Source organism: Nylanderia fulva, unplaced genomic scaffold (assembly GCF_048542155.1).
Source record: "Nylanderia fulva isolate GAGA-0341 unplaced genomic scaffold, ASM4854215v1 Scaffold8, whole genome shotgun sequence".
NCBI lineage: Eukaryota > Metazoa > Arthropoda > Insecta > Hymenoptera > Formicidae > Nylanderia > Nylanderia fulva.
In genome coordinates, this window is record NW_028190916.1 from 2803643 (window position 1) to 2824638 (window position 20996).

Consider the following 20996-nt stretch of genomic DNA (forward strand, 5'->3'; position numbering starts at 1 on the left):
TTTTTATTTATTATATTTTAGAGAAATTGTGTACACAGTCGAGGTTGGAAGCGAGATTCCAGAAAATATTTTCTTACATTTTTCACACATATTCTATCCTAACTTTCAACAACTCGCGCAAACGCAACAATTCAGCAAATATTCATTTCGGGGGTAGTTTATTTCGATCTCTCAAATATCTGACGTTAGAAACCTGTTGCGCGATGGCAAGGTTCGAAAGGGTTAACCCGGCATTTCGATGCAAGGTCGCGTCGCGAGACCTCGTCCATCCCTTCCCGACCGGACGGAGAGGGGTAAGGGGAGAGAGAGAGGGTTGGGGGATGGTTGGTACAGCTTCCAGGATACAGAGAAGCGCGTGTAAAATCCACGTGAAGTGTACGCGCCGGCGTCCTGACGCGCGCGCGCGCGTTTGGCTTCCGTCCTCTCCGCCGCCGCTATTCTCTTGGGCATCGATCAGCTTCCTGGTAGCTGTGCGACGGGTCGCCAGTTTCAGGCGTAACGTCCGCGTTTAGCTGTTGCTCGTCGTGGAAAAGTCGCAGCTTGCGATATGCCGTCGCGATCGCTTCCTCGATAACGCGCTCGGCTAATTCAACGTGTACGCTCGCAAATATTCGGGACATCGTTCGAAACGACTTCCTCAGGTCCTTCCTCTCTTCTCTCACGATGTTAAAATCCAGCAAACCCAGTAAACCAATAATAAGAATCTGTGCGGTGTGATATGCTGCGGCAGCAGGTAGCCTAGCAGATATGTAGCTCGACCGCCGATCATCACGAGTGTTTCATTTTCGGCAATTTTCAAGCGTAGAGAACACGCTTGCGCGAGGGAACACGCTTTCCCAGTTAAAATCTTTCAATATGAATAATGAATATTAAGAAATATGTAATTACGCAATGCACAACAGATTGAGTTTAACTGGAATGTGGTGTAGCGTTTTCAGACTTATGCCTATAAATTGGAATTGGATGTTATTCGTTTGGGAAAATGCACAGGAGAATACGCAGAAATCAAGTCATCAATCATAACAAAAAATTCAAATTTGATATTATTTTTTTTTCGTATGAAATATTTTTATGCGACTAATGCTGTTGATTTCGCGCGCATTTCGTGTAGGATGATGATGAAGTCGTAAGCGGATAACATTTCCATCGAGATAATAAAAAATTTGAAAATTCTTAAATGTTCGAGATAATAAGTGTTTGAAAATTATGAAACAGATCGATTAGACTTAGATAAATTGAGAGAAATTTGATTTTCGACAAGACGGCGAAACAATTTTTCTGTTCAACGCAACTCGCTATAATATTACGCAACAGAATGTTAGAATGAATGATCGAGAATTAAATAATCCTTTCCCCTCTAAATAAATATTCAATTTCTAAATAAAAATCAACAATTTAAAAAATTATTGCATTTTTTATGGAAGGAAGAATTCCACGGAAAGGGACAATAAAGTAGATCCTGTATTTTTTGAGCGAAAACTTGGTGATTTTGTTTCTTCAAGAAAGATTTCTATCTTACGACGATTATCTCGTTCGGTGTAATTGATTTGCGGGTTAAATCATCTCTCAATTTATTCGCGCGATGTTGTATGTGCATCATTTCAAGCCATCTGTTTGTTTCGTTACATCGAAATAAACGACTCAATCGTGAATTGCAGGTGTGAATTTTTCAAGGAAGATCCAACGATACTGTGACTTCGATTTACACTCCTTTCTCTCTCTCTTGGCGAAAATTCAAGTAGCGCGGGCGCAATTACGGGACGCGTCGCGACGCCTCCGTCGCGTGTAACAGGTTGTAATTTTATTCGAGCCTCATCGGCGAATAAACTCAGTGTTGAAAGTGTTTACTTGCGATCGCGTGGCACTTTAGGGCACGTGGATAAGTACTTGCAAGTACGTGAACGGTTTTAAACACAACAGGCTGTTAACGGTTTGATGCATTTAATATGCCTCGTTATATTCAGTGGTCTATTGTCTCTTGGATTTTCTTCTAACTTTCTTCTCTTTTTTTTTTTTCACATTTTTTGACTTCTTTGAGATCGATTTCCTCTTTGCAGAAACTTGACCGAACATTCTCTTTCTTCTTCATAACTTTGCGAATATTAAATATCTCAGAGACTTTGGTTTAGAGACTTTTAATTAAAATCTTGTTAATCGAAATTTTATTTTAATGTAATGAAAAAGGATTACAAGACTTTGTTATATAATATAATGTATTCGTATCTTTAATGCTTTATTTTTTTCTTCGTATTTTTACAACTATATATATTTAATTATAATGTTGTTATTATAAAGTGTTTGTCGGAAAAGATGAAGAATAAGTCTTTTATTTTCACTGTTGAAATTTGATTTATAAAATTTTCAAGGTCTCTAATTATTTGTAATATAATTACAAAATTTAAAATATGTCTGTATATTTTTTCTAACAAAAAAAAATTATATCATCTCTAACGGTTGTAAATCCAAGTTATTATTATTAAATTTATTATTGTTTGCAACACTATGATTTTTTTCTTGCTGTTGCTGAAGATGATTGCTGAACAAAGTCCTTAATGATTCTGTGCGCGTATTTAGGGATTAATTGAATAGTGTCGATCACTTCATATCCCTGGACGATTACGCTCGGAAATCAACTTTGCTTTGTTTGACAGCCTGAATTTAATCTTTCCCGCGTACTTACCTCAGTTTATCTTATTTATATCGTAAATATATTTAAAAAAATATATGTCTAATCGAAGAATCGTCAAAAGACATTCGGATGTCAGGACCATCTGGTTTCTCTCTTTCGACACGTTCCAGTATCAGGAAACGTGCGTTTCCTCTTCTCGGTGTCACGGCCACGTTGCACTTCTTCCTGACCTTGTCTCGTCGAATCTGCTGAAAACTTTGCAAATTGATCACGTCGTCGCGATGAATCTTGTCGCATCTTTTACACGCATTTATTTAAATCATTTTAACGTCGCATATTACTTATATATTGGAGTCGATTAATTTTCTGCGTATAATAACGAATAACAATTTCAACAAATAATTCCGTAATATCGATAGAGTTTATCTCTCAAACAATAATTATTGACAATATTATACACGCAATTAATACTAATTAGAAAACGAAAGGTTATGGAACTGTTCTGTACACGTTTACAATGTGTAATTGAGTTACGGAAAAGTTAATTAACGAATCTCGACAAATTATTCTGTCTACAAAATATTTATTTGTCTCTCGAGTATTACATATACAGCACACATAAAACTAAGTGCTCGCTTAAAAGAGCTTGCTTAATAATCAGCTTACATAATGGAATTACGCGGTTATCGTTTGTCACAAATGTGATTGGACGGTTAGAATATAAAATGATCAATTTTTTCCCTATAAAACGATGAAGAATAAATGTGCAAAATAGATTTAAAATTTAATTACAAGATATGCAAGTTTAAAATGTAATCATACGAAAGAAAGAAATCACTAATTGTATAAGAAAATCATAATAAGAATAAAAAGAAAATTTCAGGAGATATTATATATTATATAACATTATATTATTATATAGATATACGTTTGTACATTATAAAAAATAAGTACGTAGCTTATCCTCTGAAAAATATCGATTCTAATTACGTACTTTCATCTCTCCCTGATATTAATGAAGATAGCGAGTCTAAGACTACTTAGGCATAAGGATAAACCGTAGAGGACATTTGTAACATAACTCCGCGATTAATTAGCAAAGGGAGCCTGTGTAATTAAACGATAATTAAACGAATGAATCATTATACTCGCACAACGGGATCAAGCAAGAGGTCATGATCGATCGCGCGCAATCGATTCTGTAATCGGGCGCGACTTGGTGGCACGAGGAAAAACCGGAGCGTGAAAAAGCGAGAAAGAGAGAGAGAGACAGGGTGCTATATGGATGAGTTTGCAAGCTTAATCGGTTGGAGGGGTACGGAGGTCCTTAGTCACGGCGCTAAATATAACGGTCTGTCGGTCGGTTCGTTCGTAAACGAACGTAAAAGCGTTCGACGCGCGATCATCTCGAAAGCTCCGCTTCGTGCAAATCTCCACGAGCTTTTAAAGAGGCGCTGTCCGTTTTTCCCTCTTGTTTGATCCCGCTCCCGTTGTCTTCAGATGCGACGCACGTATAAACTGCGACCTTCTTTCCCATCATTTACATATCTTGAGTGCGGGCATTTGAGCAACTGTCAATACCGATCACTCGTGATGATCGATGTTCTGCTTCGGAGAACTGGGTATTTTTCCTTTTTCAATTTTTTTCATTGTATTTCCTGCAACTATAACGGTTGGAAATTTCGTGATAATTATTCTATCTTGCAATCATTCAAAGTAAAAATAGCAATAATATACATAAAAAATATACGATAAATTTGTAAAACGCACAACTCGTATTAATACAGAACAAAATTTAAAGATACATTTATTTTAATTTCTTGGAAACTTGCGTAAAAATATGTTTGCGAAAATTATTAATTTGAAAATTCTCGTGTGTGGAAGATGAGGAATCAGAAATATGTAGTAAAGTTTCAATATTGGTCAGCGATGATCGATATGTATTTGATATTACTTTCCTCGTAATTTTAACGTTGGTTTTTTTCAAAATCTGTAGTTATTGGAGCAATTCAAGCAAGATTAGAGAAATGCGCAATAATTTTCAGACTTGTAAAATTCGTAAAAAGAATACAGACCTAAAAATGACATAATTATTCTTTCGATACAGTTTGCCGAAAGGAGAAACTCGTGAATGCGATCGAGGAAAGCTTGTAGGAAGAGCTCGGGAATAAAACATTCGAGGGCGTACATTTACATACGTAAACCGTAAGAGCTTGGCTTTGGTTCCCGGCGTTTTCCGCCAAGCGGAGCAGATTGAGGCGATAGAACCGGAAACACACGTGGGAGACGCGAGTGAATATTCTACGTCGGACGCGTTTCGCGACGCGGTGCATCGATTTCGCGAGGATGCTATGCGAGTAGAGCGTGTCCGCGCTTGCGAAATTTCAGTAGTACAGGTGGCCTACGAGGATGACAATGAACGCTGATCGCAAGCTCATCAATCAGCCATCGGTGGACAGCGAGAATAACGAACGCGTCACCTCAGAACGCGTGGGTAGTTTCACGTTTTCGACGTTTATATAGACTAGGCAGGCAGCTAATTCTGAATGAAAAAACATTCCGAATACCTTGAGTAAGCGCGCCGAGTATGTTCCTTTGACGTATTACGCGCGTCGCAAAAGTATTTCTAAAATTAGCCCAAGTGTCGTATATTTAAAAATCAGATAGACTCTTCCTCTCATCGCATTTCATTTTCTTCTATACACCTTTTGAGGAAAACATCTCGACTTGTTTTATTCATCTTATATTTTTATTAGATAATTAGAAAAATATATACAGTACTCTCCATAGTTTGGAAACACCTTACATTTTACAAGTTAAACAATCGTATGGCAGCGATCTGTGTAGATTTTTTGTATCAATAAATTGTAAAATATTTGAATAACATTTTTTATTTATGACAGATCGCTGTCATGCGATTGTTTAACTGTAAAATGTAAAGCGTTTCCAAACTTGTGAAGGGTACTCTATGCAATAAATAACAAATGTTCATTTATAAGACTGGATTTTGTTATCACGATTAATAATATTACAAATATCTAATTAAGAATATTTCTTTAGAATTTTTCTCTTAAATTAAGAGGATCCTTTTGACAGATCTGTGCAGATTTTTTGTAATCAAATAAATCATAAAATAAACATAAAATAACATAAAATATTTAAATGACATTTTTATTTATAACAGATGGCTGCCATGCAATTCTTTAACTGTAAGATGTTTTCAAACTTATGGAGGATACTGTGTATATAGAAAAAAATAATGAATGTAAAAGTTGTAGCTATAAGAAGAAGAAACTTAATAATAATACGTCAAAGAAGATTGATAAAGATACAGTGATGAAAGATGCTGAAATGGATTACGCGTGAAATTCATTACACCGTGTATATAAGTAATTCATGGTTACATAAGTCTCTCATCGATATCTCTCGATACTGACATAATCTCAGTATATCGACGCATTGTTCCCATTATCCTCGGCGATGCGTACTCGGGACGCAATACCTTGCGGCTTGTCGTTTACATTGCACAGCGGCCATAATCGAACCCGTCATACGCACGCACGTGACGTGTCGCACGTGTAGGTCTTTCGTAAGCGCACGTGCGATCTTCATCATCACAGGACGCGACGCAACGATAATCGAGTGACAGCTGTGTACGCTTCCTCTCCTCTTCCGTCTCGGATCAAAAGCGCTTCCTCTTTTTTTTTTTTTTTTTTTTACCGAACGTCACTCAACCATGTTTCAATAATTGTCTCTTTTTTTTACGTTGCAGGACACGAGGACTCACGTGGTCGTGGAGCTTTATGACACGGAACGATCCTACGTAGAAGCGTTACAGATACTAGTCAATGTGAGTATTATTGATTTTTTTTAGGTAAGATTCTAGAAAAAAGGATCAATTTGAAATGAAATCTTAGGAGGCGCAGAAAGAAATATTGTATAAAGAATATTTTAAATATAGTATTTATTAATTAATTAAATTTTCTCCCGGAAATGTAATACAGATCTTTATTATTATTGAGTACACATATTATAATGAAGGTTCTGGCGTTTCTTTGAAATATTTACTAGAGCATGAAAATGACAAGGATAAATATATAAACAAATTAATTTTCTCCGAAAGTAATATTCTTCGAATTACATTGGTCAAGAGAATTGCATCGATCGGTCTTTCTCGAGTGCGCGCCGCAAAGTCAGAAGAAACTGCATCGATGCATGTCGGAAACTGCGATTCGTCCTTGCATCTTGTAAACAAACACCCCCGCCCGTTTACTCGCTTCGCTCGACCGAGTTGTTGCTTGTTCGATCCAAGCACGCCGGCATCTCCTCGGCCTGTTGTTTTCATTAAATTTCCATTCCAAACTTCATAATCATTCTTCGTTAAACACCGGAAATAGACTCAAATACGAGGTCGTGGAAAATAGTTACGTTCAAAATCGGTCCGTTTGCCCGTTTGCATAATATTGCATACTCGGAAACGCATTCGCGATTATACACGTATCGTTGCTCTCACTTCGAAAACTGAGAAATCATTATCAAATGGCGACGCAATAATAAATTGCAAATTGCATTAGCATTTTTGTTAATGAAAACGATTATTAAGTGAGTCAAGATAAAAGTAATTATTGTCTAAATCTATATCTTTCTTAAAGTTTTCTTAATGATAGAGCACAAATTTAACAAGAAGATTAATGTGATAAAATTCATATATATTACTATTATTAATTATTAATTTAAAAGATGTAATTAAAATCTGTCTTCATTAAAATAAAGAATTATTTTTTTTACGCGAAAATCTGGTGCCTTACATTTTCCATCATTGTGCGAAAATATTGTTCAAAAAGATCTTACTCGATCACAATCGAAAAACTAATAAACTAATCTCACACTGCTAGAAAAAATAGCGTTAATGCTACATACAAGAAACATTGTTCATACATTTAAAATGTGCGTAAATTCCTAAAAGACAATCGTTTGTAGCAAGTGACATTTCAAGGTGGCATTTAAATGTAACAGAATTCTGCATCCCCTGTTCAAAAACTTTCACAAATGTACTCGCAATTTGATTTGCAGCGCATTGTTTGCGTCCTTCGTCCGAACATTTTGTTTCAGCAACGCAATGCATCTAATATTCGTTGAAGGGCGTTTCCACAAATTTGATTACTGGACGACGTGCAGGACGAGTTTGCAAATGTGTGCGTGTCAAGGTATCGCTGTCGCGCGAAATGATAATAACGTTACTCATCTAAATCCAATTTCCGATGTGGATATTCCGCATGTTAAAATATTTCAATTTGCGCATTTGCAGCCGTCTCTGTTACTGCCTTTTTTGCACTCTTTATCACTTCTTTACCTCTCCTCTTCTTTGCTCGAAGAAGTAGGAAAAGAGAGGAATCGTGAGCATTATTTCTGGAAAATATCTAACTTTACTGAAATTAAAAGCTGAAAATACTTGAGCAATTAAATTTCATGATTTTTCAAAATTACATTTATAATTATTTTTGTCAACACAAACATAAGTGAAATAGAATCTTGCGATACAAAGATGTAACTATTAAAATAAAAATTGTTGATACATGATTTTGATTTATATAACTTGTATCGACATTAGTCTATGTAAAAAGTTACATAAAATTTAACTCGTGAATGTGTAATGTATTTAAAATACGTAACATTTTGAATGTTTAATTTTACTAAAAGCATATAGAGTGTTGCCTTTCTCTCGATATTTTTCGAAATTTATGAAATTCTTTCAAACACACGTGGGGGTCGCTCGTAACCGGAAGTGCATCGTGCAACGCAGCAAGACACGTCACATTAACGTACAACGTGCTCTGTATAACATGGACTGTAGTTTCAATAAAAGTATCTGAGCAAACATTGGCAATAAGACCGATGTTGAGGCCGATCTTTGTTTTAAATAATTAAGCGAGTTATGCGCCGCGCTAATTGCATTGCTATTTTGCAACGCGAAATAACTATTGAATCAGGCAATTACGATAATTAATCCATGCTATCAGGAAATTAAATGCTACTTTGTCGCACAATTAGTTAGAGAACACCTCTTGTTTTGCCAATTATCAGCAGTTGCTACAAAACAATATTACATAAGCTTTTAAATGAAATCATCATTGCCCGATCTAAACCTTTGATGGAAAAGAAAATCTTCCGCGACACTCTTTTACAAGACATATGGAAAGATAAATAATTGAAAATATATTTAAAATATATAATATATTTTTTAAATTACGCACATTTTATAATATTATATATTTCACTTTTTTTATATTTTTCACATATACATTAATAAGTGCAACTAATATAATGAACAAAATTTTTTATTTTATTATTTTTAGATACTAAAGGACAATAAGGCTGAAAGAATTAAAAGAACAATGCACACGCTACATTTAAAATGCACGTAGAATTAGTTACTCAGTGAATTAAATTATATTAAATAATAAAGAATCATATGCAAATTTAATAAAAAAAATATATATATATATACCTGTAACATTTTGATAAAATATGTACAGCTATATGTAGATTGCTATCGCACTAGGTCTGTTGTCACAAATCGAGATGCATAACCCAATTTACCAAGTCTAATTTATGCGTTCCCATATTTACACTTTCAAAATAGGGCGTGTGCTGATTTTTCGAGATTCAAAAGTGATTTTTAACCCGTGTTATGAATCTGTGAATTTTCAGCGAATTTCCACTGGCGGATACGAACCGACTTGATTGTCATATTTTATAAACAACGCGGCTGTGCCGGGAATCGTTGCCGGCATGTTTGCCGATTATTTAACAACGACCGTGGAACCGACGACGTGACAAGGTCCTCCACATTTTTCACGTCGTCGATGTAAAAAAAAAAATATATATATATATATATATATATATATATATATATATATATGATAAAAAATATATATATTCCGTTGCATTCGATTACGATATCAACACGCGTTGGCGTTAATTGAATTTAATTCATTTCTTGAAAATTCTATCCTTTCAAGTTTAAGGAATCTCTCCTTCGTCTCGAAGGACGGAGGATCGAGCCGAAGATTTCGCGGTAAACGCGCGAGTGCATTTTTCAATTCAATAATTTAAATTTTATTATCATAGTTAAGAATTTTCTTTCGCCAGACGATACCATTTTTTTAACGCACCCACACACACACCCACACACACACACACACACCCACAACCTTTCTTTCCTATTTAATTAAAATTCCTCTACTGATTACTAATTTTGTGCGAGAAATCCAACATCAAAGATTACACGTTTTTAGTCTTGTTGAGAGTTTAATGGATAAAAAAATGATTGTCACAACACACGTTTGAAAAATATATTGCGAACATAATACTTGGTATGCTTTACAGAAATACCTACAGCCCTTGAAGAGCCCCGAGAATGCCGGCTTGGTGGATGCCGGAACAGTTGACGAGATATTTTATCAGGTAAGACAAACTTGTCATTTCAATATCAATTTTTGTTCGGAGAAAAATTATTTTAAGAAAAACAGAAGAAAGAGAAAAATAAATTATTATTCCAAATGTATATAAATTATATGATTATGTATTATTTTTTTCAACCTCGTATGTATATGTGTGCTATTATAGCATTATATTTATCGACGAAAGACACGTCACACTTATTCATGCGCATCATAAATCTGTCTCGTTGTAATTCAGTATCCCAAGAATTTCGAGAAAAATTCTCTTTGCTGAATTGTATTTTAAAATACGTCGAATAGTAAATTAGATATGAAACGATTTTATACGATATATATTTCAACTGAGATTTAAGACTAGCGTCTTATCATGAAATTGTCGAACATCAATTGATCGTGGAATTCTCTATTCTTATGTCCTTGACACACATTCGGAGCAGCAGTTAATTAGCAAATTGCTGACTCATAATTGACAAATTGCGTCTTTGAAAAGTAACGAATAATTATTCATCAATTAATCAATAGTTTATAACTTGGTATACAGTTTATAGAGAGACTGATGTCTAATTAAATTGACTTACAATTATTTCATCAAATATTAGTGACATTTGGAATTAATAAACGATGCGTGAAAAATGTGTTGTGTACATGCTTAAATTACTATAGACTATATTATTATATTATAAAAGATAAAGAAATATTAAAAGATTATAGAATTAAATATTAAATAGTATAACACTGACCAATACGGATTTTTTATCGGGCCAATGGCAACTGATTCTGATAGGTTTTTTCTCGTAGAATTTGAATCTGGAAAGGAAAATAATAAATTGGCTCTAGTTTTTAAGCAAAACGAGGTTAAACGTGCAAAAAAAGTGTTTTTGGTCATTTTTGAACACCTGTAGAAAAACAACGGGAGCTTCTAGAACCTTTTAATTAAGATGAAATAAAAGCTTAAACCTTGCCCTTTCCCAGAGTTTCCGTTCTTTTTCTATAGGTGTTCAAAAATGACCAAAAACATGTTTCTTTTTACATTTTTGACCCGGTTTATTTAAAAAAATCAGAGCCAATTTAGTATTTCTAAGGCCAGATTCTTGTTCAGCGCAACCAAATTTAGTAAAAAATACATATTTCGTAAAAACGATTCGAAAATAATGAAATTTTGTTGGCCAGTGTAATTAATATATTTAATGACAATTTGAAACTGCTTGTAATTAAGTTTACATTTTTATTTTGTCTTTTATTTTTATATAAATTAAATTAAATTAATTTGTAATTTGATCTCTTTTTAATACATGTACTTGAATCAATAAATAATAATAAATTTATGAAAGAGGTAAATCTCCGTGACACTTTACCTGTTAAGCTCGATCATGTTGCGTTTCGTAATAATCGAAAATTCGCTCGTATTTTCAGCTCGATCTCATATAAAGTATTATTGAATCTCGCGTCATTTAATTAAGGATGAAATAGTCGAAGAGAAATGCTTATGCATTTTCAGATCCCTGCGCTTCTCAGCCATCACGAGGTATTCTTGGAGGAGCTGCGTAGGCGACTGGACACCTGGGAACTCAAGCAGACGATCGGCGACGTCTTCCTCGATGTGGTCAGTTTACATTGTTACTAGGCGCGCAAATATCTTCCGGCCATGTGTGTGATAAATTAAGTACAGAACAATACATTCGATTTCTTTGGCCATTTAAGATTCTGAAATGCTAACCAAAAATCGACAGATTCGCTGCGTAACATACTTATTTTACGGTGCGTTATTCTATTCGGTTCATCCTTAATAAATCAACCTGTATGTCGTAGCCACGTATCACCTTTTTATATAAACGCGGAATATTTTTGGGGTCCTTGAGACACATTTTATCTGCGTTCCGCATATTTTTCGCGTATTATATAACGAATAAATTCGCGGTGGCAATTTCGCGACGCAGCTTTACATACATTCGCCCTTAACTCGCGAATGCTTAAATAATGAGTCAGCTCTTCCTTTGAAATAACGCGTTTACTTGAGAGAACTTGCGTTTTGCGTACGGTATGTATTTTCATCGATACGACGGAGAATATAAGCATAAAGAAACCGTGTTGTGTTTTGCAGTTCACGAAACCGGTGGTGCTGGAGACCTACACCCTGTTCCTGGACAATTGGAAATCCGCGAGGAAGGCGATAAAAACAACGTGCCAAGCGAAACCGGCCTTCGCACGATTTCTCGAGGTATATACTGCAACGTTCTACTATTCGCTGCATTTTCGTTCTCTTGTTCTTTCTCTCTTTCTATCTCTCTTTTTCTCCCTTTATATAACACGCGCAAGTATTATTAAATATAAAACTTTTTTATTTTACGTCACTTTTTAAAACGCCGCGGTCTTGATCTTTCGCACAAGTTTATTGATATAATTTAACTTGTTACTTGACTGCCAGCATTATTCTCGTCTACTTACCGCACAGAATCCCCCTGAGGCTCGGTGCATCTTTGATGCGCTCAGCAATGTAGGAATGCGAATTGTTAGCCACTTTAAACGCTAAATTGCACTTAGCATTTTTTAAACATTTACAAATTTAGAAAGCAGCCTATGATTATATATATATATTTTTTTTTATTTAATTAATAAATTATACTAGATTTTTCAAAATATAAAATTATAGTTGACGAAATAAAAAAAAAACAGAAATTAATATAATTTAATTAAGAATTTGGTTTAATAAGAGACTCTTAATGTAAAACACAAATTTAAATTTCAACGGGTTAAGTAAAAACCAGACGTGTATCTTAGTCTGTTTATAAAAAAATTAATTTTTCATTGAAACTGATTAATGCACACATTTTTCTTGGAGTGATATCAAGTAAATCAAGTAATTAAATAAAATATAAAATCAGTTGAAGGCTCTCGTAAAAAACAATAAGAGGGATTAAATGGACTAATTAGGAGCCGATTTAGAGATAGACGATTTATTAAAATAAAAATCTCGAATTAAGATTTATTTATTTAAGAGGGATTAAACGAGCCAATTAGGAGCCAAGCACGGTAACAGAAGCGCGTGTTATATCGTTGTTAAAAATCTTATATTTATGATACGTTTTGGTCAAGACAAATAAAAGTCAGGCAAATAATTTGGTCAGACAAATAAAAAGACATAAGTAGGCATATAACTAGAAACAAACAAACGTGTTAATAACGATGAAATTTCTAACAACGACAAATAACACGCGCTTTTGTTACCGCGCTTGGCTTTTAATTGGCTCGTTCAATTCTCCTTAAATGAATAAATCTTAATTCGAGATTTTTATTTTAATAAATCGTCTATCTCTCCTAAAGAATAGTAGAGAAGAGAAATATCAGAGTAAAATTGTTGTGCATAATAGTTTCAATAACATTAATTTTCCTTGAACTAACACACTATTATCCGCGTTTGGCTCTTGTTATAGCTCGTAGAAATTTATGTTTTACATTAAAAGCCTTATTAAACTCTCAAAGTTAAATTATATTAATAATATAATCTCTAATCTCTGTTTCATTTTTTTACTTTTACTTTAGCCTTGCTTAATAAACGGTTTTTATTATAAATATATTTTAAGCATATTTCAACTTGTTAAAATTTAAATTCGTAATATATTTCAATTCTCAAAATTATTTTGCACAAAGTTTGCGCTCACGATTATAATGCGAATGTAATAATTTTATCGCTTTAATATTTGAACTGCGTGGCGAGATAAATTTTCTTCAATTTGGGATATAATTTTACGCGAAATATATAAATTATAATAAAATGTTTTCGGTGTACATAGATTGACACTTTGTTATAATTAGACGATGGAGCGCGAGCACAAGGGCAAATTGGGTCTGGACCAGCTGCTGATCAAACCTGTGCAGAAGATCCCGCGGTACGAGTTGCTGATACAGAGATTGCTGAAGCACACAGATCCGACGCATCCCGATTACGAGCTGCTGCAGGCCGCGCAGAAAGAGGTTCCACGAGCTGGTCGTGAAAATCAACTGCACGGAAAGGGAGTCACTCGAGTGGGAACAGCAGCAGACGACATTAAGGGAGGTCCAGGCTCTTGTTGAAGGTCTCGCCGGCATCGTAACGAACGACAGGTATATTAATAACCAACGAATTTTGTTTAAGAATCTTGTGCCAGCCGTTAGATATCATATTGAACGGTTTTGACGGTGCAATATATTTGATCGTCCGGTCTCGACGATTTACGATTATTTTCAGCGGAATATCTTAGCGCCAGTAAAACGTATCTATCACGAATTAATGACGGCAAAACAGTCTAGATATTTTTCTTAACGTGACATTTAGAAACTTTATTTCAGCAAAGTGCGGGAATATAATGGAGCAAGGGCAGTTAATTAAGTTAATCTGTAAATTGTAATTAATTGCTCAATTTACAGAACGTGTTCAAAATAATATTTTGTCGTTCAATTCCACATTTCTTCTAGATACTTGAGCATCAAGTTTTAAACCATAATAATAAAGTATTAGATATAATAAATTGCGGTTGATATTTTAACATAATGTCGTATAATATTTACATTATAATTTAATTAAACGATATAAAAATTTAGTTGAAGCCTGCTGTCGTGATATCAATCTTTTAGAATAGACGTTTCAAAGCAACCTTTAAAGACGTAAATGATCGAGAAAATACATGTATCATAAATGATTGAGAGACTGTCTCGTTGCAGTAACATTTTCCAATAAATTGTCGATGTTACCGCTGTGACAGAAACATCGTTCCACTTCACGCGCTTTTCAATCTGTGCCAATCGCGTCGTGCACGCGTTACATCGTTTTTCCACTGGACTTATTTAGCCGTCGGAATCGGGGTATCGATTACCAATAATAATGTGTTGTGGTGGAAAACTGACCGCGACACGACAAAAAGATTCATCGAATTTATCGTGTGACACGTTATCCGCTTTTCCTACCGTAGAGCTTTCGTCCGGCATGATCTGGTCACCATAGCGTCGAATCAGGGCACGCGGAAGGAACGGGCTTTATTTTTGTTCTCCGATCTCCTCGTCATCACCAGCATCAAGCGCAGAAGCGGCACGATAAGAAAACCATCAACGTAAGTATCCTTGACAAAAATATCTCAAGTATATTTCAGTAAAAACACACAAAATATTGCCAATTTTTCTATCAAATAAAAATTTCTTCAAATTTCTTATTTTTTTAGATTTATTTAGATTTGATTCGGTATTAAAACATTTTTAAATCTTTAAAATAAAATGCAGACTCTGCGACGATCTTTATGAAACTTTCTGAATTGCTTATGATCATTTTATTTTAATATTGATATTTTTATTAAAAATATATGATTACTTTAATTTAAACGCTAAGTATAGTGTAATATAATTATATAACAGAGATTTATATTATGTATTTTGGTACATAAAAATAAATATAATTTTTGAAAATAAAAAAAAAAATTATTGCGACAATGATAAAAGAAAATTCGCAGGAGCACGTGTCCGAACAGTCTGGTTGGTCTGCTTGACGCAAACAAATACAAAATGCTGATGCGAATTCCACTGGATGATCTCGAAGTGATGAAAGGTATCGTGGAGATGCCCATTTATCGAATTACTCGTCATTTTCAGAATAAAACTACTCTAATATCGATTTTCCAGCCAAAGACGAGAATTTAAGGCGAATGGTGCGCGAAGTAGACTATCTCCGAGAAGACTGCACGAAGTTAACTCAACTTCAGGAGCTCGCCGCGACTTTGCATGGTGCCAAGCAGCAGTTGGAGGATCTTATCAAGGATATGCTGAGTCAGTCCCAGCGACAATTGGCAGAAAGAAATGCGGCGCATTCGCAGTTAGCTTGTTTGGAACTAACACTCAATACTCAGTAAGCACAAAAGAAACATTTTCATCTTTGATAAATTATCTCTTGATGAATTAAATGAAATAGATAAATGAAAAACTTATTGTAAGATTTATTAATAATGATATCATTATTTTAATATCTGACAGTCTAGTCCTTATTTGCTATATCTTCCGAGAGAACGCGAAATAATTAATCTTTGCAATAATGAATTCTTGCTACAGAATCGCGATTGAGTAGATCTTTATTTACATATTTGTTAATTTATAATTATGTATGAACTGAAATAAACTGAAAAATTTATGATTAAATCGATTAAATTGATGATTAAATTTAGCCTGATAATCAATTGAGAAGAGTTAATTTTATAAGATTATCGCGAAATCCTATAATCTCATTCTCCGAGAATCGTTTTTGATCACGTTTCCGCATATTGGGAATTCCTAAATCGTGATGATTCGATCGTATTGCAACAGATTGCAACGTGACTCATATTGTACATGCGTACTTTATTTGCAGAGCCGGAATTGAGAATATATCTGTTATGTTCGCGAAACCGGACAAGCGTGCAAGTTGGGAAGAGAGCTTTAACGAAGCCAAACAGAAACTCGGTAAGTACTTTTAAGCGACGAGTGTTCTATATTTAGAAAGCATCTCATTTTTTATGATTTTCAAGTATTAATATACATTCTAAAAATAATAATTTTTTCGAATTTTCTAAACAACATTCGGTAGCAATGTAGTAAAAAAAAATATCGAATATTATTCTTTATAAATGAAGAGATATGAATAAATAAAAACAATACGTTGAAGATTAAATTATAATGCTAAGGTAAACGTTATATATTTTGTTCAATAAAATTTAGATTTTGTCAATGTGTGTATCTAATTCAGAAAACTCTTCAAGTTCTTGAATTATAAATTAACAAGTCAGAAATATTTTAAGCACTTTGCTATTTCGCGTGCAGCTCTGTCAGCCGACAGGAGACCGTGTCCTGAATTCGTGGGACCTCTTCCGATCAGAAAGACGCGAGCTGGTCTCCAGTTCACGTGCGCGGCGCCGACTCTGGTGAACGGGCAGGGTTCGAAGGACGTTTGGGTCTGCAATAGCGATGGCTACGTCGGTCAGGTGTGTGTCCTGAGTCTAAGTCCGGAACCACCGCAGGTTACTATCGTGCAACGGAGTCTGCAACGCCAGGATACTCTGCGTCGCCGGGATACCCTGCGTGCACACCCGGGTAAGATTAGCGAGACGAATTAATCGCGCAACGAGAAGTAATCTTGAGTTCAGCTTATGTGGATGGATGTACGAATACACGAGTTTCAATGTTGTCTTTTCAGTTCGAACTCGTGCACGTCGAACAACAGTCCGTTCATCAACAGCAAAAGCGGTATAAGTATATCGGTGCAAGACGTGGATGCCAGTGGCGGTAACATACAGTTAGACAGGTAATTATTCTATCAAACTATTTTGATTTATATTTATAGTTATTATATTTATAGTCAGATATGATTTATTAATAATAGTTATATATTATATTCCTCATATTCACTGGAGTGAATGTAAAATATCTCGAACGCAATTTTATTCAGAAAAAGAGAAATCTTGAAAAATTCAATGTAATTTTTATTAAAATTTATTAAGCCCTTCCAAAGTAAATAATTATAATTTTTTCCGAGATTAAAAGAAATATAGAACGTTGTGGACAGTTCTTGCGCATCGATTTAACATTCATCTTTACTCGCGCATTTCGCAGTAGCTCGAGCTCCGACGACTCGGACTCGGACGACATTCCATGCGCAGATACGGGCAGCGTGACATTGAGCGGCGACGTGTCGAGTATTGACAATACTACTGCGGAGGAGGACGCGAATCAGCCCACGATGTGGCTGGGAACGGAGGATGGTTGCATCCACGTGTACAACTGCAACGACAACATCAGGATCAAAAAGAACAAGGTGAAGATCCAACACGGAAGCAGCGTTCACTGCATCATGTAAGAGTCTTTTGCTAATTTTATTATTATTCTCTATAAATAATATATTATTTTTTTAACGATCTATATCTTTCACGCGATACTGTAACCTTTCAGATACTTGGATAACAAGGTGTTCGTCTCTCTTGCCAATGGAGACATCACCGTTTACGTTCGGGACCATAGTACGTATTGTTCCAACATAGTAAAATAATTTATAGTAAAATAATTTATAGTAAAATAATTTAAAAAAAAATGTATCCTGCTTCTTTCCCTATTGTATCGCAGCCGGTGGATGGAACACATCGGATCCGACGACAGTATCCGTCGGGACGGTGGCATCGCCGGTAACCAAGATGCTATCCGTTTCCGGGAAGCTTTGGTGCGGCTGTCACAACAGTGTTAAAGTTTTAAACACTCACACACTGGACATCGAGCACACATTCACGGTTAGCAGCGATACGAGCCGCGCCGTTTCCTGCATGGCGAATTCTGGAGGCTTAGGTGTCTGGATCTCCTTACACAATAGCGCTGTGCTGAGGCTTTTCCATTCCGGTAGCTATGAATGCCTAACGGATATCAATATTGCGCCGGCTGTCACCAAAATGCTTGCCAGTAAGTCTCAACTCTCGAACAATTGGAAATCTTTATTATTGTATCTCAAGTATTCTCTTAATTATTTCCATCATTTATTGATTAATTTCCATTTCTTTTTCGATAATAGCTTTGAAATATGAATTAAATTAGCAAAAATTTAAAGAAATTTGAAATTTAAATTTTAAAATAATAAATATTCTGTGATAGTTTTCGATATCGATCAATCTTACATAATCAAGCCAGATTAAAACTTACTGTATAAAATTCCTATTAATTTAAAACTGCCTTTCTCTTTGCCTAATAAATATTTACCGTTAAATATATAAAGAGATAAAAATAGGTATAATAAATACGTATAATAAATTGACCTTTTAAGCTTATTGATATGCGCACCGTATTTTATTCTGTTTGATTCGTTAATTGATCGACGGCAACGAGCCCTCGTTTAGGGACCAGATCCGGCACTTATTTTAACGGAAGCGTTAAATTTGCTGCAGGTTGCGATGACATAATCCGGCAGCACAAGGCCGCGTGTCTCAGGGTTACCGCACTGTTGGCTTGCAACGAGTTGCTTTGGATCGGCACGAGCGCCGGTGTACTGCTCACTGTGCCAATTCCCCATATAAAGCCATCCACTCAGAGGATGTCGCAGCCACCGATCGTGACTGGTGCGTATATTGACGTCACATTCTCGTCACATTCTGTCGCCGTTATTATTGCGCCGTGATATAATTAGAAAACTGGCCGACATCCCAAATCGCGCTCGATACCCGTTCGTGCAGAAGGATGCAGGAGCGATCGATCAGTGTCAAGTTCTTTTTATTTTTTTTAACGTGTAGGATGTACAACGCCGTGATTTGTACAAGCATTAATCTCGTCTTTTTTATTAGTATATGTACATAATTAATATTATATGTAATGCTTCGGTAAAAGATCAATTAATTATTTATATTTACACTTCGATATAACGAAAGTAAGAAAAAAATCAGTTATCACGTAAGAATCTGTTCAGAAATTCAAATTATATGTATGAGGGTATTTTTATGTAAATTGCATCAAAATTATAGTCTTGTAAAAGGATTTTAAGGATTGTAATTATGAAATCCGCGTGCTATCTTTTATGATATTTTACGAAGCGTAAAATTTAGAGATTCAAAATCTTTATTTTAATCTAACGAAAGAATTACTTTGTTCCTCGCAGGAATTCCTCATGGACACACGGGACACGTGCGTTTTCTCACCTGCGTGGAAACGCCGAACTCCTCGAAACCCGATCCTCGTCCGAAGGTGAATCGTTACTCACTGAAGTCGAATAAGACGCAGCAAAACAATATCAATCGCGGCAAACTCCTGGTGATATCTGGCGGAGACGGCTACGAAGACTTCCGTGGACCTCAAGCATCCGCAGAACTGCAGGCCGGCCGCGAGGATTCCACAAATCATTTGCTGCTGTGGAAAGTGTGATATGATCTCGTACGACCCCAGGTAAAAGACAAAATATTAATCTTGGAAATTCATTTACAATATACGTATATATATATATATATATATATATATATATATATATAGATTATCAAGGTGTATTAATTATAATTAATCATATCGATTTTAAATACGCGACATTATTGACATATATAGAAAAAAAAATATTAAAATTTATAAATTAATTATCATAGAAATAATCATAGAGATGCATAACTGTCGTTTCTATAAAAAAAGATATCGATTATTTGAAAATATATTTTTTTCTTATTAGAATTCTTTTTCTTTGGTATTTCTATTAAATATCGTTAAATTAAATTTTTTATCATGCTGAACAATGTTCAGGATGATGCAGTAGCTACTTTACATCTAGTAAGTATTGCATTTTATTTTATCAAAATTTTAAACATAATATCCAATTTCTCCGGTAGAATTTAAGTATGTTTGTCCCTTATGCTTCCTGCAACAATGACTTTATTCTATTTTCCTTTAATGTTTTTATTTTTAAAAATTGAAAGAAATTCATTTCTTGAGGCAGATAAGATTTTCATATTCTTTCACAATCTTTATATTATATTATATTTGTTATTTTGACAGACATACTTATATTTAATGTAAAAATTGAAATAAAAAGTAACAATTTAAACCCATTGTAAGAATCTAGTTAAAATTATGTAATTTTTATTACTTAAAGGAATTAGTTTCTTTCCTGATTCGCTAGTTTACAACCATTCTATTTCCAAGCATTCTAGTCTCTTCAACCATTTTATTTAAATCAATAACTGTAGATCTGGAATATGTTATTTTATCGATATAATATAATCTTGAAAAAAGATATAAAAATAAAATATCGCGGCAATCTTTCGACACGAAAACACATAAAAATGATCATTAATTTTAAATACCATTACATAATTTATTATGTGCTTGTTCAGACGACGATAATGAATTAAGTTTGCTTTGAAGAAACAGTTCGAATTGAATATGCTTGATCTTGAGTAGAT

At 34.6% G+C, this 20996-nt stretch overlaps 1 protein-coding gene across 1 annotated transcript in view; it reads left to right on the top strand.

Moving 5' to 3' along the window:
• The window catches only part of LOC114934541 (rho guanine nucleotide exchange factor 17), a 69535-nt gene that overhangs the window by 44613 nt on the left and 3926 nt on the right, over positions 1 to 20996 (top strand). Inside the window, 20 exon segments of the mRNA XM_029307190.2 lie at positions 6402 to 6479; positions 10019 to 10096; positions 11591 to 11695; positions 12194 to 12310; positions 13906 to 14067; positions 14069 to 14193; positions 15039 to 15176; positions 15570 to 15664; positions 15739 to 15961; positions 16457 to 16548; positions 16906 to 17108; positions 17110 to 17157; positions 17159 to 17175; positions 17279 to 17386; positions 17695 to 17934; positions 18031 to 18098; positions 18202 to 18528; positions 19008 to 19178; positions 19712 to 19995; positions 20338 to 20364. Of these exon segments, the coding sequence (XP_029163023.2) occupies positions 6402 to 6479; positions 10019 to 10096; positions 11591 to 11695; positions 12194 to 12310; positions 13906 to 14067; positions 14069 to 14193; positions 15039 to 15176; positions 15570 to 15664; positions 15739 to 15961; positions 16457 to 16548; positions 16906 to 17108; positions 17110 to 17157; positions 17159 to 17175; positions 17279 to 17386; positions 17695 to 17934; positions 18031 to 18098; positions 18202 to 18528; positions 19008 to 19178; positions 19712 to 19974 (2658 nt within the window). The 3' untranslated portion in view covers positions 19975 to 19995; positions 20338 to 20364.